Source organism: Odontomachus brunneus, unplaced genomic scaffold (assembly GCF_010583005.1).
Source record: "Odontomachus brunneus isolate Ranch 3 - 2012 unplaced genomic scaffold, Obru_v1 Obru_scaffold_050, whole genome shotgun sequence".
Taxonomy (NCBI): Eukaryota; Metazoa; Arthropoda; class Insecta; order Hymenoptera; family Formicidae; genus Odontomachus; species Odontomachus brunneus.
In genome coordinates, this window is record NW_022639500.1 from 1,708,624 (window position 1) to 1,729,310 (window position 20,687).

Sequence of the window (20,687 nt, forward strand, 5' to 3'; positions counted from 1 at the left end):
AGAGAGAGAGAGAGAGAGAAAGAGAGAGTGAGAACGAAAGACTACACGATGATCGTGCGAAAGTGTGCGTGATACACATTTCTAGCAATTGGTTTCCCGAATTATTCGCATTATTGTTTGTAATATTATATGTTATGCGTATTAATGTATCTGTGATCGAACTTCCTAATATTCATTATTCTATATCGTTTCAATAATCGACAATGAGCTTATTATTAGTCACGATGAAATTTTTCAAGTGATTCATATCGCCTAATATCGAAAGCATCAAAAGGTAATTATGAAAAAAATTCGAAAACACCTGAAACTCTCCTCGCTGGAGAAGAAGAAGTGATGTATATGTGTGCCTGTTGTAAATGCACATTTATACATTTTTCTCGTAAATTCCGAGATTAATACAGATACATAGATTCTGCACCTTCAAATTGGCGCGATCAAACGTCACTACGCGACCCGACAATGAGTCGCAACAACACAGTCGGCGCATCGAGTGACCGACTCGCCCCGCAACGGCGATGTCTTCCGGTGCGTAGGTACATCAGGAAGCGTAATTAAGCTTTTTTTTAATACGTAATTGCTTCTTCCGCGCCGGCGATTACGACTTACTCGCCGATCAGTCGCACGCACAATGACGGCTATTGTTACGAGCGTTTCTCTACGGTGGATGCTAAGGTTCGCATTTGTATCACGTATCTGGCGCTAAATGATTGTGCCACTTGGATTCAAAATCATTGTGTTAATCGTCTTGCACGCGCGCCAGGACGATGTGCATTCTTGTCTCACATGGAGACTACAAAGGCGACGTTTAACTCGGAATGCGAATGCAGACCTGAGCATCCGCGGTCTCGCTTGTACGGTTAACTACATGCGAGAAGCAGAAGGAGCCAAATCCAAAGATTGTGGGACTTGCATACTTATGTCGCGATTATGAAGAAAGTAAGTCGCGGAATGCAAGAAAGGAGATGAAACAAGTGGAACTGACACTTCTGACTACGTTTAAGATTGTATACCGAAGTATAATTCGAAAGTAAAATAACGCACGTAAAATAACTCGACAGCAAAATAACGAGTAGACTTCTGAAAGAGAAGTCTCAAACAGCCGCTCTTTAGCTCACGTCCTTCTGTTTCCCGGTCGCAGGACACGTTTCTTCGTCGCCGAGCTGTCGCGCATCGATGAATTCGTTCGATCGAGCTTCTTATTTGCATAAGCCGCGGCATGAGAGAGTAAGAGATCCGGCACTGCAATTGTATTTGCGCAATCTCGATTTTTGTTGGCGAGTAACGACGCTGATCGGTACCATTACTTCGCCTCGATGACGCAACGATTAGTTTCGGCTCATTATTGCATTATATTCAAACACTGTACTATCGTCTATAGCGTGTATCTGCAACGCGGTGTTTCTTGCAAGAATTATGCCTCCGAGGTGCGATCGTAAATGAAGATTTTAGAACAATGTGAATTGCGCACGTTGTTATTGCGTCAAATCAACGCTCGATCGGTCAGTATCGTGCGACGCAAATGTCCACGAATGTCTACATATATACGACGTTCCAAAAAAATTACAAGACTCATCTTTCCAGATCAATTATCACATTGTTCATCGCGTTCAGTGGCGTTTACTCAAGAGAACGTTCGGATAACATCGGAGATATTTAACGATATCGATGTGTATTCTACGATAAATAGTTCTGACTTACTAAAAACTTCGTAGTTGTCAATACGCGAGAAAATCTCGTGTCAAAATCTTAAAAGATCAGATCAAAATCTTAAAAGAAAGAAAGATCGCAAAGAGAATAGTCAGCCTTTAAATTTCCGCTTCGAGAAGAGAGATCTCGAATTGTCAGCACATGACATCGTAAAATGTAAATCATCGTAACACGTACGATCTCATTGCCGTTGACCTTTGAACAATTTACTCGTTGCGCGCAGTGGTTCGCTTGTTTTGTAAAGTTCCTCGGCATTTTACTTACACGTTAAGATCACAATCGCACTTCGACCGACGCGCGACGCTCCGCGAGACGAGAAACGAGGAGAGTGATTCGTTCATGAAATAACTCACCCTGCACGGCGAGAAGAAGCACCAGCAGACCGAGTATTCGCGGCGGCAGCATCTTCCCGCGTCGTCGGTCTTCCTCTTTTTTAAATCACTTGACAACTAATGGCACAATGCGCACCACTCCTCTCCCTCCGACCGTCCGTCCGCCCGTTCCGACCGAATCTCGCGCGAAGGTTAAATTCCTCTGGTCGCCGTGTGAAGAACGCCGTGTCTTGATCGACGCGAGAGACGCACGGGTACAACCGGCTTCCGATTGAACGCCCTGCAAAACACCCGCGCTTCAACTGAATCTGATCGAATACCGAATATAAACTGAGCGTGCAAGCGAGCGCGCGCGTGGTGCACGAAGAGCCGAAGAACGACGCGGAATCGCGCCCCCGGCTTTTTACGGGGACTTGCGCGGCCTGGCTGCGCAGTCGTCGAGTCTCGGCGTGTACACATGCACGTACGTACGAGTGGGGGTATGTGTATGTGTGCGCGCGTGTGTATGAGCCGCGCGTTGCTCCACGTGTGTACTTAAATATATATATATATATATATATATATATATATCTCCCGGTGATGTGTATTTTGTAAATATATCATTGTATACTATATTATATTATATATGTTTGTAAACGACCCTTTATATCGCTCAATTTTAACGAATGACATTAATTGCATTGCTTTCGGTTTGATGTTATGAATATTGTCTACTGTAATAAAAGATTCGTATCATTTGGCAGAATTTTATGGGAAATCTTAAGGGTATAAATTGCGTTTGTTGGAAAGAAATTCTGAGATTCAGATAAATTGATTGCATCTGTTGATTGCAAAATTGAATTGGAAACGCCGATATTCGCTGGATATCGTTATTTGTAAATGACACGTAACGAGATGCAAAATAAGATTAATGCGATTCTTAATGTGATATCGGAAAAGACTGGAGATTGGAAAAGACTTTTGCATTTTTATTGAAGTTTGAGTTATGAGTGAACATGCGGAAACGAATAAAGCATTTCTTATTGATAAGAAGTCGATATAATCTTAATTGTATTTTAGGATCAAGATCAACTTAAGGATCTAGCCTTATCGCGATGTAATTTAAGAGTGCATGTATCATGTGTATATGCGAAGATAAAAGATTGCAATCGTCAGATTTAGAAATTTTAAGATCGCGAAGTCTGTTTATCATTAAATAAATCAAAACATGCGAGATAACGAAAGAGATCGAATTAATTCGCTTGGGAGAATTTCCTTCTAAATTTCCCGTAAATTTCGTATCGTGAAGAATTTTGCTTTTACACGTCCGTTATAGTGTGCATTATTTCACTCGACATAGTCGCAGGATTTAGTTAATGCTTATATACCGCTGGTTTACCGATGTTTTACGATTCGATAAATCCGTCGCGGCCTCACCATTGCCAAAGTCGATCGTAAGAACGCGAATGTAAGTAGGTGGATAGATTTTCTCGTGGACACTCCTAGCATAAAACAAGCGGCATACCGGCGATCACTTACCAGCACTTACGATACATGGATTTGTGACGAACACCGCAACCTCTCGTAATCGTCGCTTTATCCACTCACCTTATCGTGTAAGACACGATGACAGCATAAACGTTTGATTCCAGCTTTCTGTGTAAACACCGACGCCACTTCTGCAGCCGCGAAGGACGACGTGTCCTGTTCCTCGAAGGCTACGTCCAGCATTCTTCTCCTACGTCGAGTTCGGACTGGTCACCTGCGAAAAAAGAGAAATGTGAGTCATTGACAGGAAATTTTGCACAACTATCAGAGAGGGCAAGCTGCTCCCACGATCGCTTAGCAAGTAATTCGTCTCAAGTTGTTTCATAATTGTATACACTAATGCTGCAATTCTAAGCAGAATCATAAATCTCGTAACTTGTTCTCGTAAAATTCGTCAGAACTTATGAGTAGATTTACAAATCTATGCAATATCATATGTCGTACAATTACTCGTAAATATCTACGATTTCATATAATTTACGATATTTACAAGTGATTGTACGACATATGATATTGCATAGACTTGTAAATCTACTCACAAGTTCTGACGAATTTTACGAGAACAAGTTACAAGACTTACGATTCTGCTTAAAATTGCAGCATAAGTGAATATTTATCGATATCTAACGACGTAAAAACATGTCCCTGTGCGCGACTCTTATAAAAATATCATATTAAGAATCATTGATAATTACTTATTATCCAGTATTTTTAATACTGAAAATAAGTAATTATCAATGATTCTTAGTATGATATTTCTATAAGGGGAGTCCACATTCTCGGAATATAATTAATTTTTTCATCCTCGAAAAATTAATTTTCTTCTTCTACAAAAGAAAAAGAGTTCATTTTTCCGCAAGTTCGCTGGAGTCTCTCCAATTTACAGTCGTTTCACCGCGGTTTCAAATAAAATAATAACTGTACGCATTAGCGGGGTGAATCACGTCGCGATCATGATAATTATCGCATGCAGTTGCGACGTTAAATAACCTCCTTTTTTTGGAGCTGACCATATCGACATAATGTTATGGTCGTTATGGTCGTTATGGTGTTGGGTGAGTACAACTTATCAACGGCGTGACTAATGCCGTCGTAAAAAATAGTGATGTCATGCAGAAGGTGTACAATTGGACGGCGGTGGTTAAACAGCCGCCTTTTTCAGGCGGAAAGAAAGACATAATACACATTATTTTATTGTGAGAAATACCATATCCGGTCTCGCGTCAATTTGTTCAACAGACTCGAGGAAAAACTGTACTTTCAGGAATCATGAAAGGCTAACGCTTTATTCGCGAATTACCTCTTCCCTTAAAATAGACATACGGTCATCGGGAAGAGTTGCGAAAGGAGCGAATTACATTAGAAATGTTGTTCCAATATTAACCACACATATACGAATGCATACAGAAGACGTGATTCATCCGACTACGCTTCATTGCGACATTGTCGTTATTGTTTCGTAAAGACACACGTAAGATCACGCGAGTGAAATTAACATTTTTACTGAGAGAATGCCTTCAATTCACCTTGTCTTTTAATGGTTTACGATACAAAGAGTATCGAAAAGAAATATGAAAATTATGAATGGTGACTCTCTGATTTACGTTAATTTCGACTCGCTTATAAATTATGCGTTTTAATTTTCCTATTGACGCTATAAGAATATCTCTATAAGAGGATTTACGTGCGGAATTATCACACGGCAAGTATTTTTATTCAACTATGTCGATAATGTCGTGACAGAAAATACGTAAAACTAGCTTCTGCCAATAACGCTAAGAGCTACGATAAGAGCCTCGCTCGCAATTATCATTATCTTCACAAATACCAGCGCGAATTACGAGTAAATTTATTAATATGACAGATATTCGCATATGAGAATTCCAACGGCGAAATAACTTGCCATTAATCGACTGATACTTGTCGGATTGTTGCGAGAGGTTACGTTACGGTAAAGCTCAAGCCTAATTCGATATGCATTACAAAGAATGCGTCACAAATGAGATCCGACATAAAATGGTGCACACGGAATAAAACGCAACAATATACACGCGTTTTTCACGTTATTTTTCCTGCTTATTACCTTTTGAAATCGTAAGCAATCGTCCCGCGGCAATTCTATCCCCAAGATTACAAAAAAGAAAGAAGGAGCCCGACCGTTTAATTTGAAATCTGCCGAGACGCGTATGGCGCTGCCATCTAACGGATCTTTCGTCAATTAAACCGCATGAATGTAGCAAACATCGCAGTAGCGCTTTGGTCATCGATATTATTAAAGACCGTCGACCCTAAGTAAATTTTCGTACTAGCGAAAGAGGTTTCAAGAAAGGATTACATTACCGATTAGTTTTAGCAATCTAACATAAATGAACATTCAGTGTATAATGCTCGTATCACACTAATACAATTACAATTAATAATACATATAAAATTGACGATCTCACTATGTCGCGTTTGCGTTTACAATAGTCTCTTGACCAATCCAGTAGCCAGCAGTTACCTCCTGATTGGTCGAAAGACAACTATAGATGCAAACGTAAATGCAGCAAACTCTAGTGGAAAACGGATATAATAAAGTATTAATTGCATAATTAATTATATAATTTACTATTATTTCTTGTGATGTTTTATCATTATGTGGACAGATCTACAATAAAGTATATTAGATATTTTTATAAAACTGCATTCCTTTACTGATTATCTACACTGATTTTTACCGACAAATTTACCATCAACAGATTATCGTAATAGCGGGATTTTTTGATATGTAAAATTTCGTAAGCGCAACGGTCTTTTAATATTAGGGAGTTTTTGCAATTTCGTATTTTAAATACGGTAAACGCTGAAGTCACGTGACTTCATACTGTATTCCATTTTTACGTCGCCTACTTCAAAAGAGTTTTTGTACGGTAAATGTTACGGTAACGTACGATAAAACAGATATTTTATAATAAGATGGAGATTTTTCACTCTCTTCATGGATTTTGGGATATAATCTCCTTTAAAAGTATGAGATTATCTTGACTTGTGAATCTCAATCGTTCAGATTTCATTTTGATAGCCACAACGTCGACGATACTCGTGAACGCTATTTTTCAGAAATAACGTTCGCACGTTATTTCTGAATAGCGTTAAAGTAATCGATGCGCATGCGCAGTTTGGTCTTTTGACTCGATGACGTCATTTTAGCGTTTACCGTATCTATACCGTATGTTTGCAAAAACTTCCTATTATCTCGTCGGCGTCGGTTATTCGGTCGAACAAGCCGATTGGCTGTTTCCGTGATCCCGCGTGCAGCGCCACACGCCGGCATCGGTGCTTTGACGAACGCGGACGGGACAAAGGACGCTTTCGTATGCAGGCAGAACGACGCCATGTTCATTTGTCAACGGACGTCAAGGTGTTCCCGTGCGGAAGGAGCGAGCATCTGCCATCCGCCGCCGTCATCGTTCTCGTCACCGTCGTCGTCGCGGAGGGGCCAAGCGGACGAGGTGGAACCCGACTGATCGAGGATTCCTCGCTTTTCTCGTCCGACTCGCCAGCATGGAGTCGCGGAAGCGCAAACACGAGGAATACGAGATGCAGCTGTTCGGCTTCCATTCCAGGGCCGTGTACGCGACTCGTAAGTCGCAGTCTTTTATGCTCTTTCAGATTCGCATCGTGTCTACCCAACGACGGATGCCCCGTCTGTGGTCCTGTGGGTCGCTGGATGGGTGTGCTCTAGTTTCATGTGGTGCACGATCATGACTAGAGTCACACTCGTCCAGCGACCGGGACATCTTCGTCGCATGCCGCGGGAAATTGTCACAAAGAGCGACGCGAGTCCGAAGACGCGACGAGGAAAACGTGCGGAACCGACGACGGCATCGAAAGACGAGCCGGAAACGTGTCCCTGAAAGCGTCCTTTATCCTCTCGGCTGGCTTTTTTTCTTGATTTTATTTTCATTGTGAGAGCGTCGCGCAATTTTTGCTTTATTCCTTTGGCTCTTGTAGTTTGTTGCTTCTGTAAGTTGCATGAATTTGTAAACCGTTATACATATTGATTGTATTTCTTGAGAAAAGTAATTAAAGATATAGCAACATTTTTTTTCCAAAGCGCATAATGCAATTATTAATAAAGAATTTGCTTGGCTACTCATATTGATTCTGCTTTCTCTTTTGTCTGTGTAGTCAAAAGTATTATAATGAAAAGAATACAGTCCAAGAGCAAAAAGTTGTGTGAAACTTTGGAAAAACAATACGAACTAGAACCTGAAAATCTGACGGTACTAAGGATGAACGAAGAGCAACTTATAAAAGCCTATCATACAGCTTCTTTGCCTTATTTGAAAAACATTGAGGTAATATATTTTCCAAATACATATTTTGTATATATATGTAACAATTATAAAATTTTAAAAATTATAATTACCCATGCAACATAATCCCTGTTTCACTTTCCTTAGAATAACATCAACAGATTCATCGCAGTACCTTCTCATATTCTATCTAATGAAGATAAACTTCAGGCAACACAGTACACAGAGGCTGAGTTTGAAAATGTGCAAAAGAAGTTAAATGATTTCCAACAAAGAGCAAAAAGAGTATGTATACAAGGCATCCTTATGCTCTCTAAATAATCTATGTACACATCTACAAGTCTCAAGATGCTGTTTGTATTACACAGTATATAAAATTATAAGTAGAGTCGTGAATTATAGATCGTTAAAGGCTTTAACTACTAGGAAACTGTTGTTGCTGCTGCCACTTAATATGCCCAGTATATATGGGTACCAAGGCATTTAACCATTATATAACTTCGGCGTTTTTTTCCAGGCGACTATATTGAATGCAGCATTGAAGGAGGAGTTACAGCTGATAGAACAATTTTCGTTCTGTGTGGAGGATGTCGACAGGCTGAGTCACATAATTGACAGTAGCGTCATATGCCCAGATATCAGTAACAAAATTCATCAGTTGGCCAAAGACTATAAGAGATTTAATTCTTATCTCAATAATGGAGCATCTGTATCGCAAAAAGCGCTCTACAATGCGATCAACAACCTCAAATGTATAGATTGTGATATGGACAGCTTATGATTGTAAGAAAACTAATTTTGGAGTCACAATCTGGTGTGCTTCATTACTGATATTACTGCCTTTTTAAAATTATGATGTAAATATGAAAGAATTAATGTACTTTACAAATATCATTCGCTATGTAATTTATAATGTACTGCATAAAATTTACTATTTTATTAAATATATTTTCCAAGTATTAACAACGAATTTTGTAGATCTTTTTATGAAGTAAGCTATGATAACATGTTGCATTTTATGTACATTTTATGAGTGATAATTAGTGTACTACACTAAGTATGTAAGTATATGTTATGTTATATATTTTAATGAATAATTATAATCTAGTAATTTCTACTTAGCTAAGTATTGCGTTTGATAAGATCAGCTGTACGTCACTCCCACACGTAAAATTCTACATCTATTATCGACTGAACCTTACCATCAACTAGTATTTCTCCAGCAAATACTGACATCTGCTTTGCTTTTGTTCGAAAAGACATATATGATAAAGAAAATCAAACAAGATCTACAAATTGGAATATCGAATCTGTACGAATAATTCCATATGAAGTTTAAATATATACATTTTATAAAAATATTCTTTTCTGATAATTAACGTTATGTTTAATGTAATCTTGAAAAGTAATGTTGGACATTAATTGACTGGAATAATCGGCAAATTAATAATCAAACTCATCATCATATTCATCATTATATGTGTAATCACGAATAATTTAATTAGCTGATGAATTATTAGTCAATGTAATTAATCAAATCAAAGTTTAATTGATAATTAATTTCATCGATTCAGTTATTCCTAATTTCATATATGACGATTGATAAGTTTTGTATCATTGATTAATCTTGATTATATTGATCGATTATTTCAGTCCGCTAATATTTTGGTCGATTAATGGCCAACATTTTAATATCGAAAATATATGTTATAAATGCGAAATGTCTTATTTCGGAAAAGCATTCTAAATTAAATTCCAACATAATTATTTGGTTCGCATATTCATAATAATAACCGATTACATTTACGATAAGAAAAATTCTGCTCCTCTGGTCTTTTATATTCCACATAATTAGACACAGCATTAGAGAAAATTAGGTACAAAGCGAACAGTGTGTTAAGAGTAAGTTTAGAAATTTTCACATCGTGTATGAGTGCCAACCGCCGAGAGCGTGGACGTTCCTGAAACGATAAGCGTCGGACGCGCTCTCGTCGAGCAAAAGCTCACTGCCGCGTACGGTTCTTAGAATCCGATCGCGGAACATTTCCTGGAAATCGACGAAGCTCATCTCCCCACGCCCCACTCTACAGCGGTTTGACGCAACCCGCTATACATCTTCGAATAAACGTGCAGTAAGCTACGAACAAATGACGACGACGATGGGTGACGCCGTGAACAATGTTGCCGGCGAGTGCCGGCGTACGCTGCGACTCCTGGAGATGCTGCAACGCACGCACTACGAGCTCGTGCAGGTAGAACGATGTTCTCTTCTTTTCTTCCCAACATGCATCCTCTTCTTCCTTCTGGTAACCGCGCCGGCACAATTGTTTCTCGTGGCCGATCTTACCACGTAAGATGAAACGACGGTATTCGACGGAGGTATCTCTTTTTATATCGCGAGTTACGTTTGTTATCCGCTTGATAATTGACGCAGTTATGATGAAATTAGACGTGAGATTTTGTGAGAACGCCGAGAGAGAGGAAATTTCATGCAGAACGTATCGTGGAGTAAGTGCACGGGCTTCTTGAAAACACGGAATTATTTAAAGTGACAGAAGTATTCAGGGTGAACAAGTTGCACGATTTGTTCTGCAAGTGCATACTTGAGAAGTGTTGAATGTGTAATATCACTATCGGAACAGTGGCAAGTGTCGCGTGCTTGAACGTTGCAGGGAGAATGCGAAGCGGATCACGCAAATCCTCTGTGCGACGTGCAAGACGAATAAGTGATAATAAATTGAGTCGGTAAAATGTAATCTTCAGGACGAGAGATTAATACTGTGCAACTGTGTATGTCTGCAGCCGTGAAAATTAATGTCACCGGTAAAGGGATCGCTCGTAAAAGCTGATATCACGAAATTTTTCGTTCTTCTGAAAATTTCAAATGCGTCTCAATTTCTCACCATGAAAATTACTGTCACCGGTAAAGAGATCGTTCGTAAAAACCGATATCGCGAAATTGTTCGTCCTGAAAATTTTAAATGCAGCCCAATTCTTTTATCTACCAGTTCAGTTGCGCGGAAGAAAATATGATCATCCCTCCGTGCCGAAAGTTCGTGTCGGTGAAAGATTTTTTGCCCTTTCAAAAATTGCAGACGCCCCGCTTGCTTTTCTCTCCCCTCGCTCGCATGCAAAAAGATACGATCATCCCTGCGATGCGGGAGAATCCGCACGCTGAAGGTCGGTGAGATTTTTTGTTCTTTGAAAAATTCCGAATTCAAAATTTTCAGCTTGCTGTTATCCCACATTATACCGGTCGCGTACAAATCAAAGGGAGCGAGAGAATGGGAGAGAGAGAGAGAATGGGAGAGAGAGGATGGGAGAGAAAGAGAGAAAGAGAGTGAGAGAGAGAGAGAAAAAAAAGAAAGGAAGGAGGGAGAGAAAATACCTGATAATCCTGCTTTGCAGGAAAACGGTCAACGACGCCTGACGGCGCCGGAAGTTGCGCACGGTCGACGTCCACGCGGTAAAGGCGCGGAAGTGTTCCTGGGCCGGTTGCCGCGCGACTGCTACGAGGACGAACTGATGCCGGTGCTGGAGAAGGTCGGCCGGCTGCTGGAGCTGCGGCTGATGCTGGACTTCTCCGGGTCGACGCGTGGCTACGCGTTCGCCCTGTACGAGGAACCGCGGATCGCGCGGAAGGCGTGCTCCGTTCTCGACGGCCACGAGATCCGGCCGGGGCATCGCATCGGCGTGGTCAAGTCCATGGACAACTGCCGGCTCTTCTTCGGCGGCGTGCCCAAGACAAAGTCCAAGGAGGAATTCATGTCGGAGCTGACCAAGATACTGGACGGCATCGTCGACGTCTACCTGTATCCGAGCGCGCACGACCGCAGCCTCAACCGTGGCTTCATCTTCGTCGAGTTCAAGGACCATCGGGCGGCCGCGATGGCCCGGCGCAAGCTGATACCGGGCAAGGTGATGCTGTGGGACCACGAGATCGCCGTCGACTGGGCGGACCCGGAACCGGGCGACCCAGTCGACGAGGACATCATGGAAACGGTGATACTTGCGGATCGCTCCGCTTTTTCGTGCGATTTCATCTGCGGCTCTCTCTTCTCTTTGATTGAGAGTACGCGAATTTTTTTTATCAGATCGTTTCGCGCTTCGACGACGTAGTTTGCTGTGCAGCGGGAATTGAATGATATTTGAGCAGTGAGCGATAAGGGGAAAGAAATGAGAATGTAATACTACGTTTCAGTGAATATACACGCGTATTACTGAAATGGAGGTTCGATACATTGGGGCACGTATCTCGTTCTGTGTAATTACAAAAGCATACAACGCGAAAAGAATGAAAAATACTAAATTGCATCCGCTCCACGTTTAATGCATATTTATTACTCGCTCTTTTACCAGATCGCCCGAACGTTGAAAATTACATATTTGTTTCTAGTATATAACACTTCTCAGAGTTTTAATTAATTTGATGTTGTAAATATAAAATAATTTTTATTTAAAAATCCGCTTTTTACGTTAAGGAGTTTATTCATCAAAGATGTATTTTCAGTGGCATGTTAAAGAGAAAGAGAGAGGAGTTAGTTTAGGTTGCGACCTGCAGTTGCAGGGGAAATCGCAAGGTTAAATTACGTTTTCATATATTTACATGTTTTACTATAATAAATATTGCATTTAAGCGGGTGAACTCCTTAGATAAATCGGTCAATTTCTAATTGAAGAAACTTTTCGTATTTCACTACAAAGAATATCTCTCTGACGAAAAGAAGTAGTTGATCCTTCTAGGAACCTCCATTTCGTGTATAATGAAGTAAAAATATTTCGTAAAAATGAGGGCATATTAGAATACCTGACCACATTATTGTGTAGACCAAACATATCGCACTAATTTGATATGCATCCGATGACAAATAGGTGACGGCCCTGTTCGTGAGGAATCTCGCGCTTGAAATGTCGCAGCAAAAAGTGAGGGAGATCTTCCACAGGCATACGAATATGCCGATACTAAAGCTGAAGAAGATCAATCACTTCGCTTTTATTCACTACGAGAATCGCAAAGCCGCGCAGACCGTAATGGACATAATGCAGAGTGAGTATGCCAGCGGCGCTAATCAGAATCGAGGGACGAAATCTCGAACGTCAGTAGTGAGCGAAACGTAAAGCGTCTTCTACAATGGCAGTAGGAGTAGTAGTAAGAAATAAGCAGTAAGCAAATTGACCAATTCCATTCTCACGTTTTAAAAATAATCGATTGTGATTGGTCTATTTACTTACTGCTTATTTCTTACTACTACTCCTACTGCCATTGTAGAAGACGCTTAACGCAACGATTTCAGGGGACGTGTGACGTGTCCTAAAAAAAAGGCAAAGATATAACAGTTAGTAGGAGCAATTAATCAGCACATGTCACAAATTACGCAGCCTGGTATTTCGCGAGTTTTAATAACGCGTGCCGCCCGAAATTAGAGCCTCGAAATTATTTTTCGATAAATTTTCCTCTATGAAATATTTTCGATGACGTTTTTTTCATAAAGTTATTTTCCATCACGTTTGTTTTTTTTTCTTTTTTTTTTTTTATAAATCAAAGCATGCCGAGTTAATGTTATTGATTCATGTCCGGCTCACAATAAGAACTTCATTGCATACGAATGCTTGCATCGACGTTGAGGGATTTCCGTCTAATGTGCATATTTATTTTAGAGCCGAACAGCGTGGTCGAGAAAGAGGGCTGGGAGATCCGCTGGGCGAAGCCTATCGGAGCATCTAAGATTATAGAGAGACAAAAGCACATTCGCGAGGCTGTGGCCATTTCAAATACGCAAAACACTGTGAAGCAAACTCACGTCAAGAAACGTCGCACGAAGGCACACGTGAAAGTAAGCGAGAACGAAGGTGTTCATTTGATGCAGATGGAGATCTTGCAAAATTTCATTAGAGAGCGATATAACGCGATATGCGTGTTCAACTGCGTGCCGGTACAGAATGAGACCAAATATGTGGGCAAAGTAAGAGAGTTTCCAGATCACACTTCGTCCGTCTCGCCGTTCCTGTGTTATTTGTCGTGTTTAACGCTTTTTTTGTCGTCTCGTCGCGTTATTTTAGATAACCACTTACAAAGAGGAGACGGTACTTTTCGAGTTTCGCGGGGAGCCGATGACCTCGAAGCACAGAGCCATCAGCTCGGCGTCAGTGGAAATGTATCACTGTTTAACGAGCATGTTCGCAAATTACGGTATGTATTGCCTGGCTTGCTGTTGCGTTGTGATTATTTTCTTCTCTGTTTGCACGTTAAATCGAAGGACTTTGACAAAATGTTTTCACTCGGATTAATACTGCGATGAAACGCGCGTTTGTACCAATATTCGAAATATTTATAAAATTTATTCTTTCGACGATAATCAACAAGTCCGTTCACCGCGAAATTTTATTTGCGCCTCGCTCGTCTCGGGAAAATATTTTTATCTCTCGCAGTACATAATATGCGTCGCACTTTAATTCTGTTTTTCAGGTATTTTCACAGCGGAGCAACCAACCGACCACTATTACATCCAACCAGAAATGGACGTTAATCCTATGATTGCTGTGCCGATTACTTGGCAGCCAGGAATAGCACAAAATTAAATTTACGACCAGATTTGCGGCCGTTCGTATTTACTTCCTTTTTTAATCAGCCATTGCTACCGCGCATAGAATCTATCGATGCGCTCGCACGAGAAAGATTGAATGAGTCTCCCCTCTATTACCTACCAACGTCTGATCTTTAACTCAATTAAATTAATTATCGATCTGTTATCGATGAAATCTTTCAGTTAAGAAACTGAATGGAATTTTAGAAACTGAAACTGATTTTGAATTTGAACTTTGAAACAATATACCTTCAAAGAAGTGCCTAAGATGTATTTAACTTCGAACTGATAAAAAGACCGTAAAATTTTAACGTTTGATAAAATTTCCAATCTATATAAGAGATATCACACAATACGTAATTCGCATCGACGATTGTTTTAAAAAATTTATTAATTCAATTAATTCTCTGTATCTCCGAAATACTATATCTATTTATATACGATGATACTTATAACTCACAAAAGTCTGATACACTTGTTAGCGTTGCAAAAGATTTTATAAAACTGTTCATTACCGTTAATGTGCAATCAAAGTTGTGTTTGTGTTACGAATTACTATTTTATTTAAATCAATGCGCATTTAGCGGATACGCGTATCATAAGTGATACGAGCTTTTAGGCGTTCTTCTATATACGAGTAGCAACAAGATTAAATTTCAATGCTTGATTCGAATGAAATAACGAATGTGCGGAATTTTCGTTTTAGCTGGGGCGCATACATAACCTGCTACTCTGAAAGTGATCAGGTTGTGTCATGTTCGTTTTATAAATCTTCGTATATAATCGATAGCGCGAAAGCGCTATATATTATTAATATAATAAATTTTTGTAAGAGTTTACAATTCTGTCTTTTATCTTCTACCTGTTTCAGACATGTTTTGCAAAAAAAATTCAAACTATGTACTAAATGTATTTGATTGTTTTTTTTGACTTATCTATCATTGAAACTCACACGAAAGTGTCGATTAAGATCTCCTGCGACATTGTAGGTACCACAGATCAACATAATAAACCGACGTTAATGTCATGAGGTTACCTGAAGAAAAGTCTCTGAGAGGATACAGCCAGAGCGTCGCTTATCGCCTCAACGGAAAGGGACTCAACGCCCTTTGCATCGGTGGCAAGACGGCGGAATAATCCTCGAGGATCCTCCGCACCGTTTCGTAATCGCTGTTGCCGGTGACGTTGCTGGGTCTCATGCAACGTACCAGTTTTCTAGTCTCTTTGCCACACCCGGCAATGCCGCTCCTCTCCTGTTCGCCGAGTGTCTTGTACGTGAAAGCCAGCAGCTTGTCCACAGCGCAGTCGAGGACTTTGTCGCTCGGCAGCTCGCTTTCGCCATTCTCGACGCAGTCCTTGATGACGACGTTCATCCAGTTCCAATCCTCCCACACGTCCGGCGCCTCGACCTTCTGGTTCTCTAACTGCCATGTCAGGCGAGCGCGATATCTGAAAAGAAGCACAGTATGCGTTAGCGTTTATGTACACGATGCGGCAACCTCGTTACCGGGCAAAGACACATTCATGGCAAGAGAGCCGTTTATCTCATTTTGTCAGCGCCATTAATTTCTGTACTTAAGAAAAGAGAGAAAAGCAAGTTAGCAAAGTTGGGCTTTTTAGGCTCAAATAAATTTTGCAGTATTGGCGCGGGACGCTCATATAAAAGTAGAACTTCCACGTTGGACTGCCCAGAATTAATAATAAAGTAACTTACGCCCAGTTCCACGGATTCTTGCTAAATTTCACCTTCTTCAGATTACCCAGGTAGGCGAACATATTGTAGTCGATAACGCGTAGCTTGTTGTAGTCGAAGTAAAAGTTCTCTAAATAACGAAGCATTTGAAAAATTATGTAGTCGAATCCTTGGATAAAGTTGAACGATAAATCCAAGGTATTCAGGGAGCCCATGTTCACGAACCAATCTCCCGGCACGAAAGTCAATTTATTGCCCCAGAGCATCAGTTTTTCCAGTTTCGTGAGGCCTACAAATGCCATAGAGTCGCACGTCTCTATGCCATTTTCATGCAAGTCCAGGATCACCAAAGTGGCGCCAAATCTCGCGAAACTATGCCTTTAGTAAAAAAGAAAGAAAAACAAAATACAAAATAACGTCATAAAAATACGACGGTTTCGTTTTTTGCATATTGGTGCGAGTTGTAATGAAAAAAAAAGAAATTAACATGAATACTTAAAAGCTCAGATGTTAAGCGCGGAGAAGACACGAGATATTTCGGAGATGGGAAAGATTACGAAAGTTTAAAACATTATATTGTATTATGCGTCGGAACTCAATTATATTAATTTTTAATTTAATATAATTATTATGCAACTTTTTATTCTTCCCGAGCGGTCTATCGGCGATTTCTGCGGGATCCTGCAATTTTTCGCTTACCCCTGTATGTGAGGCAATTTGGAATCGAAAATCACGATGTTCGTCGTGTTGCTCCTCGCTTCGTCCAAATATTTTTGCAGCGTCGTTAATTCAGTGCATTGGTAAGTGACGGTGTTTGCGTGCTTGGACGTAATTATCGCGCACGACGACGTCGACGAGGCGGTTTCGAGGAGCGCGTAAAAGGCGTAAATTAGCAGCAAACACTTCATTGTCGTCGAATTCGCTCGCGATTAGTCCGTACAGTTAACTAAGCATCTTCAGCGCTTCAATGCGGTTTCGGTGCTTCTCGTGCGGCGGGGGAACAGCACGTGGACGGACGCACATCCTCACAGCTTCTTCCTCTTGTCGATGATAACGACTTGATAAGCCTGCGTAATTCATTAAATGGAAGTTCTGCGCATTTATTTTTGTACTCTTACTAATCACCCGAATGTCACGTAGTATTGCATGAAATCACACTCGATAATTATACATGAGATATAACAAGTACAAATGTTCACAGAAATATTTTATATTAATTTTTTAATACTTTGATATCAGAAAGCAATTGTGTGTTAACAATATAATAATAATACTATCTTATTAAACGAGGAGAATTTTATAGTAAAATATTATTAAAAATTTTGTCATCGAGAAATAGATCGTCATTCTGCAGCAATTCATTATCCTTTTATTTTATTTGTGCTACTTATGTATCTCAGGAACTGAAATGTATCTCAGGAATTGAAATATTTGCTATGTCTCTAGCAAAATTTGCTATGTTAGCAAGATAGATCTGACAGTTTATTTCCGGACTACTAAAAACATAGCAAAATTCTAAAAATGTATATAAAAAAAACTATAATATTCTCTCCGTGTGTATATCGATGTGCATTAGCTGACACAGTCGCACGATATGTTATATTTCAGCGAGGCGGAAGAGGATTTAAAAATGTTACGTCGAGAGGAGACTTCATCCGGGAGAGAGAAGGAACGTTGAGGCACTCTGTATAATTAATCGCGAAGAAGGTGGAAACGACGTTTGCGCGATAGTAGAAACAACATTTATTGTCATACATATATACACGAATGCCACAACTCTCGTTAGACATAAATAAATACGGCCTGCTCCTAGAGACGAAAGAATCCACTTCAGTCAGCTTTGGTACATGGACCCTTCTTTATTTACCCTAATCGATGTGTATACCTACGCTTACCGATTAATCGCGCGATACTTACACGAACAAATTAGAACTCGACTCTCCCGACTTGTCTATATCGCTAGAATATACAAAGATGGTGTTCGCCTTCTGCCGAAATCGTTGTCACTTCTTTTACCGCCTGTAATCCAACGAAAAATTGAGTTCCGGCAAACACGACAGCGCGGTCGCCATGAATAATATATGTGTACTGGTTAATAATGATAATTACGAGTGCGCACTTCTAACGACGCAATCTACTTGTCGTGTATACGCAGCTACATTTATTGTCATAAAAATGTCTCGTGTTTATTTACAGCGAAGCTCTCGATATGTGTTTCGCGCTTCCTTCGTCATACGTTCTCGCAGTATCTGGACAAAAAATATAGATAAGGAAAATTATTCCGATCCGAATCATAAACGTAAAGTCATCCATGTATACGTATGTATGTATATGTACCTTTCGGCAATCGAGATCACGCTGAGAACAGTCTAATTTCGTGATTTCGAATGACTTCACTTTTCACACGAGAAAACGGCCCTGTCGGCCGCGTTTCAATCGCGAGCTAAAATCGCCAGGATCATCAGGCCGACACAATGCAGTCGCGAGTCGCGCAACGATCTGACGCCGTTTTGACCACCCGATTGTGTGGGTGCCGAGTGTGCCGGCGCCGGTGCCGGTGCCGGGAACACGGACATCCTCGATTTGTTCGCGACGTTTGACGGCGAAGAACTCGACACGTTTCTCCTCGACATCGGCGTAGTGTGACCCACGTTCTTCAGTTCTGAGTCCGGCTTACCGACCACATATGAGTACTTCTTTCCTTTCTTCTCTGTTTGCTTCCGCCAGGTGTGCTTCTCGACGACTTCAGTATTGATCGTGGAAGTTACCGTAGATCGCACCAAGTGCAGCTCTGCAAGTTCGATTTCGAGGGGAACAGGGATGGTTATTGTATGATAATGAAGGAGTATATGTATATATTGTATGATATTGTATGATACGGAAGGAGATGCGAATCGTAATTTGTAAAGTCAGTTTTTAATAAAAAGTGCAAACTACGGCTATGGAAGTTTTTTTTAAGACTATCGAAGTCTTTGTAGCTGCGTATTATTTCCTTCGAATTTAGCGAAAAATCACGCAACGTTTGACTTTCCGACGAATCCAACGCGATTATATCCGTCACGTGTGAGAGATTTGCTATCGGTTGTTACTGTACCTTGAAGCCTTATGGTGCCATCCGCTTTGCCGTAAGCGTTCTCCGCGGAACACGTGTAAGTACCGAAGTCAGACCGGTCGAGACGTCTGACAGTGAGATTTAGTTGATATGCATAGTCGTTGATCGTTACTTCCGATATGTCGTGCTTCTCATCCTCCAGCAGCTTGATTCCTGAAGTGGATATCTTCGGAAATAATTCTATCGCGAGACTGTTTTACTTTATCTGTCAGTGTGGGACTTGGAAAGGGCAATTTATTTTCTATTCTATTCTTTTCTTTCAACTAATTACGCCTATTTGATATGATATGATAACGCGAGAATAGCTCACTTATTCAGAGTTGTTGAAAAATGCATGATCTATGATCGGAGAAAATCAGAGCGAAAATCTGAAGTATAAGAATCTGTGTTTTTATCCTTGAAAATAACAATTCAGTAGAACAATCATAGACATGATCACTTGGTCTAACTTGGTCCGCAATTGCGTAAAAAAGAAAATAACGGACATTCGACGTATAGGTTGTTGCGCTTGTACACAAGTCAGTATGACGAGTTGTCTACCTGTCTCGCTAACAGACATTCGCCTACCAGCGAAACGCACAGGCAACCCGTCGCACTAGCCTGTATGTGTAAGTGCAATACTCTGTACGCGGGCATCGACGTTTCTCACCATTATTTCTATGCCACGTGTTCAGAGCCTTCGGCGAGGACTCCACGTAGCACTGAAGAAGGACGTCGCTGTCGACAGGTGCCGCGACCAACTGATTCGAGACCTTAATCAGCGGCTTGACTTCAACGAGAAAGATGCAATTAGAATCGCGCGAATCGCCCAACTCGAGCGAGCCGTTATGTACCTCGCGTGCACTTACAACGGACATTGACGTAATATCTCTTGCTGACCGACGGCGGCACACCATTCGACGCGATACAGAGGTAAGACCCCATCTCCTGACGCTGGATGCCCCGCAAATGGAGTTGCTCGCCCTCGTATGTTTTCACTGTCGCAACACATTCCCAACATGATGAAAGACTGCGAAAGATTCGCACACTTTGACGGGCTTTCAAGCGCGCGCGCGCGCGCGCTCCCTCATTCCTGACGCGACAGTTAGATAGATGGAGCGAAAAGATTCGATTAAAAAAGAAAAAGAAAACAGAAATAAAGCCCCTTGAATTAAATGAGAACTATCACTGGGAATTAAATGAGAACGAAGTTTTCCTAACTGCACCGGCACCATCGAGACTCACTTTGCGAAGAAACCCTTCATGTTCGAACTCCTCCGCGAAATTGCTCGAAAGCCACCGCGATATCTCGACGACATTCTCCTCGTGAGAAAGTTTTCGTCTCAGATTTAAATGAAGCATCCCGCAGAGTCATTTTCCGTGAACACACATACACACACACACACACACACACACATATATATATATATATATATATATATATATATATATATA

The 20,687-nt window shown here is 40.8% G+C and overlaps 5 protein-coding genes across 17 annotated transcripts in view; 2 read left to right on the top strand and 3 right to left on the bottom strand.

Moving 5' to 3' along the window:
• Nucleotides 1–2,420, bottom strand: part of LOC116845280 (lachesin-like) — a 92,241-nt gene extending 89,821 nt beyond the window's left edge. Inside the window, exon 1 of the mRNA XM_032817807.1 lies at nucleotides 2,061–2,420. Within this exon, the coding sequence (XP_032673698.1) occupies nucleotides 2,061–2,112 (52 nt within the window). The 5' untranslated portion in view covers nucleotides 2,113–2,420. The remainder of the gene's footprint in view (nucleotides 1–2,060) is intronic.
• Nucleotides 2,421–6,890: 4,470 nt separating this feature from the next.
• Nucleotides 6,891–8,834, top strand: LOC116845277 (the record flags this gene model as incomplete). Its single annotated transcript, XM_032817804.1, has 4 exons — nucleotides 6,891–7,188; nucleotides 7,737–7,906; nucleotides 8,012–8,149; nucleotides 8,382–8,834. Coding segments are annotated over 4 exons (870 nt in total), but the record flags the coding sequence as incomplete, so codon positions are not given.
• Nucleotides 8,835–9,871: 1,037 nt separating this feature from the next.
• Nucleotides 9,872–15,287, top strand: LOC116845273 (RNA-binding protein 47-like). Of its 5 annotated transcripts, none has more exons than XM_032817789.1 (6): nucleotides 9,875–10,372; nucleotides 11,273–11,866; nucleotides 12,737–12,911; nucleotides 13,523–13,827; nucleotides 13,925–14,054; nucleotides 14,331–15,287. In XM_032817789.1, the coding sequence occupies exons 1-6, from the start codon at nucleotides 10,220–10,222 to the stop codon at nucleotides 14,441–14,443; spliced, it is 1,470 nt and encodes a 489-aa protein (XP_032673680.1). In that variant the 5' UTR covers nucleotides 9,875–10,219; the 3' UTR covers nucleotides 14,444–15,287. The 5 variants fall into 5 exon arrangements, with proteins under 5 accessions (XP_032673679.1, XP_032673681.1, XP_032673682.1 ...); XM_032817792.1 differs by having other exon boundaries at nucleotides 9,875–10,116; XM_032817788.1 differs by having other exon boundaries at nucleotides 9,872–10,372; nucleotides 13,523–14,054.
• On the bottom strand, nucleotides 14,822–17,134 carry LOC116845276 (leucine-rich repeat-containing protein 15-like). Its single transcript, XM_032817803.1, has 3 exons — nucleotides 16,841–17,134; nucleotides 16,163–16,519; nucleotides 14,822–15,897 (listed from the first exon to the last, which is right to left on the bottom strand). Exons 1-3 carry the CDS (start codon nucleotides 17,047–17,049, stop codon nucleotides 15,525–15,527), a joined length of 939 nt encoding a protein of 312 aa, XP_032673694.1. The 5' UTR covers nucleotides 17,050–17,134; the 3' UTR covers nucleotides 14,822–15,524.
• Nucleotides 17,135–17,345: 211 nt separating this feature from the next.
• LOC116845274 (lachesin-like) overlaps nucleotides 17,346–20,687 on the bottom strand; it is a 46,512-nt gene continuing 43,170 nt past the window's right edge. For 5 of the 9 annotated variants that reach the window (XM_032817800.1, XM_032817799.1, XM_032817795.1 and 2 more), the window contains 4 exons: nucleotides 20,102–20,230; nucleotides 19,903–20,022; nucleotides 19,236–19,433; nucleotides 17,346–18,932 (listed from right to left, as the gene is read on the bottom strand). In XM_032817800.1, the coding sequence (XP_032673691.1) occupies nucleotides 18,574–18,932; nucleotides 19,236–19,433; nucleotides 19,903–20,022; nucleotides 20,102–20,230 (806 nt within the window). In that variant the 3' untranslated portion in view covers nucleotides 17,346–18,573. The remainder of the gene's footprint in view (nucleotides 18,933–19,235; nucleotides 19,434–19,902; nucleotides 20,023–20,101; nucleotides 20,231–20,687) is intronic. The other 4 variants (XM_032817798.1, XM_032817794.1, XR_004378223.1 and 1 more) reach the window with 3 other exon arrangements.

Bases quoted from the DNA above. Each gene is read 5' to 3' on its own strand.
- LOC116845276 (XM_032817803.1), bottom strand. From the start codon at position 17,049: ATGAAGTGTTTGCTGCTAATTTACGCCTTTTACGCGCTCCTCGAAACC. The intron at 16,520-16,840 runs GTAAGCGAAAAA...TTTTTACTAAAG, and splicing joins AAATTGCCTCACATACAGGG to GCATAGTTTCGCGAGATTTG. The intron at 15,898-16,162 runs GTAAGTTACTTT...GCTTCTTTTCAG, and splicing joins AAGAATCCGTGGAACTGGGC to ATATCGCGCTCGCCTGACAT.
- LOC116845273 (XM_032817788.1), top strand. From the start codon at position 10,220: ATGAAACGACGGTATTCGACGGAGGTATCTCTTTTTATATCGCGAGTT. The intron at 12,912-13,522 runs GTGAGTATGCCA...TATTTATTTTAG, and splicing joins CGTAATGGACATAATGCAGA to AGCCGAACAGCGTGGTCGAG. The intron at 14,055-14,330 runs GTATGTATTGCC...TCTGTTTTTCAG, and splicing joins GAGCATGTTCGCAAATTACG to GTATTTTCACAGCGGAGCAA.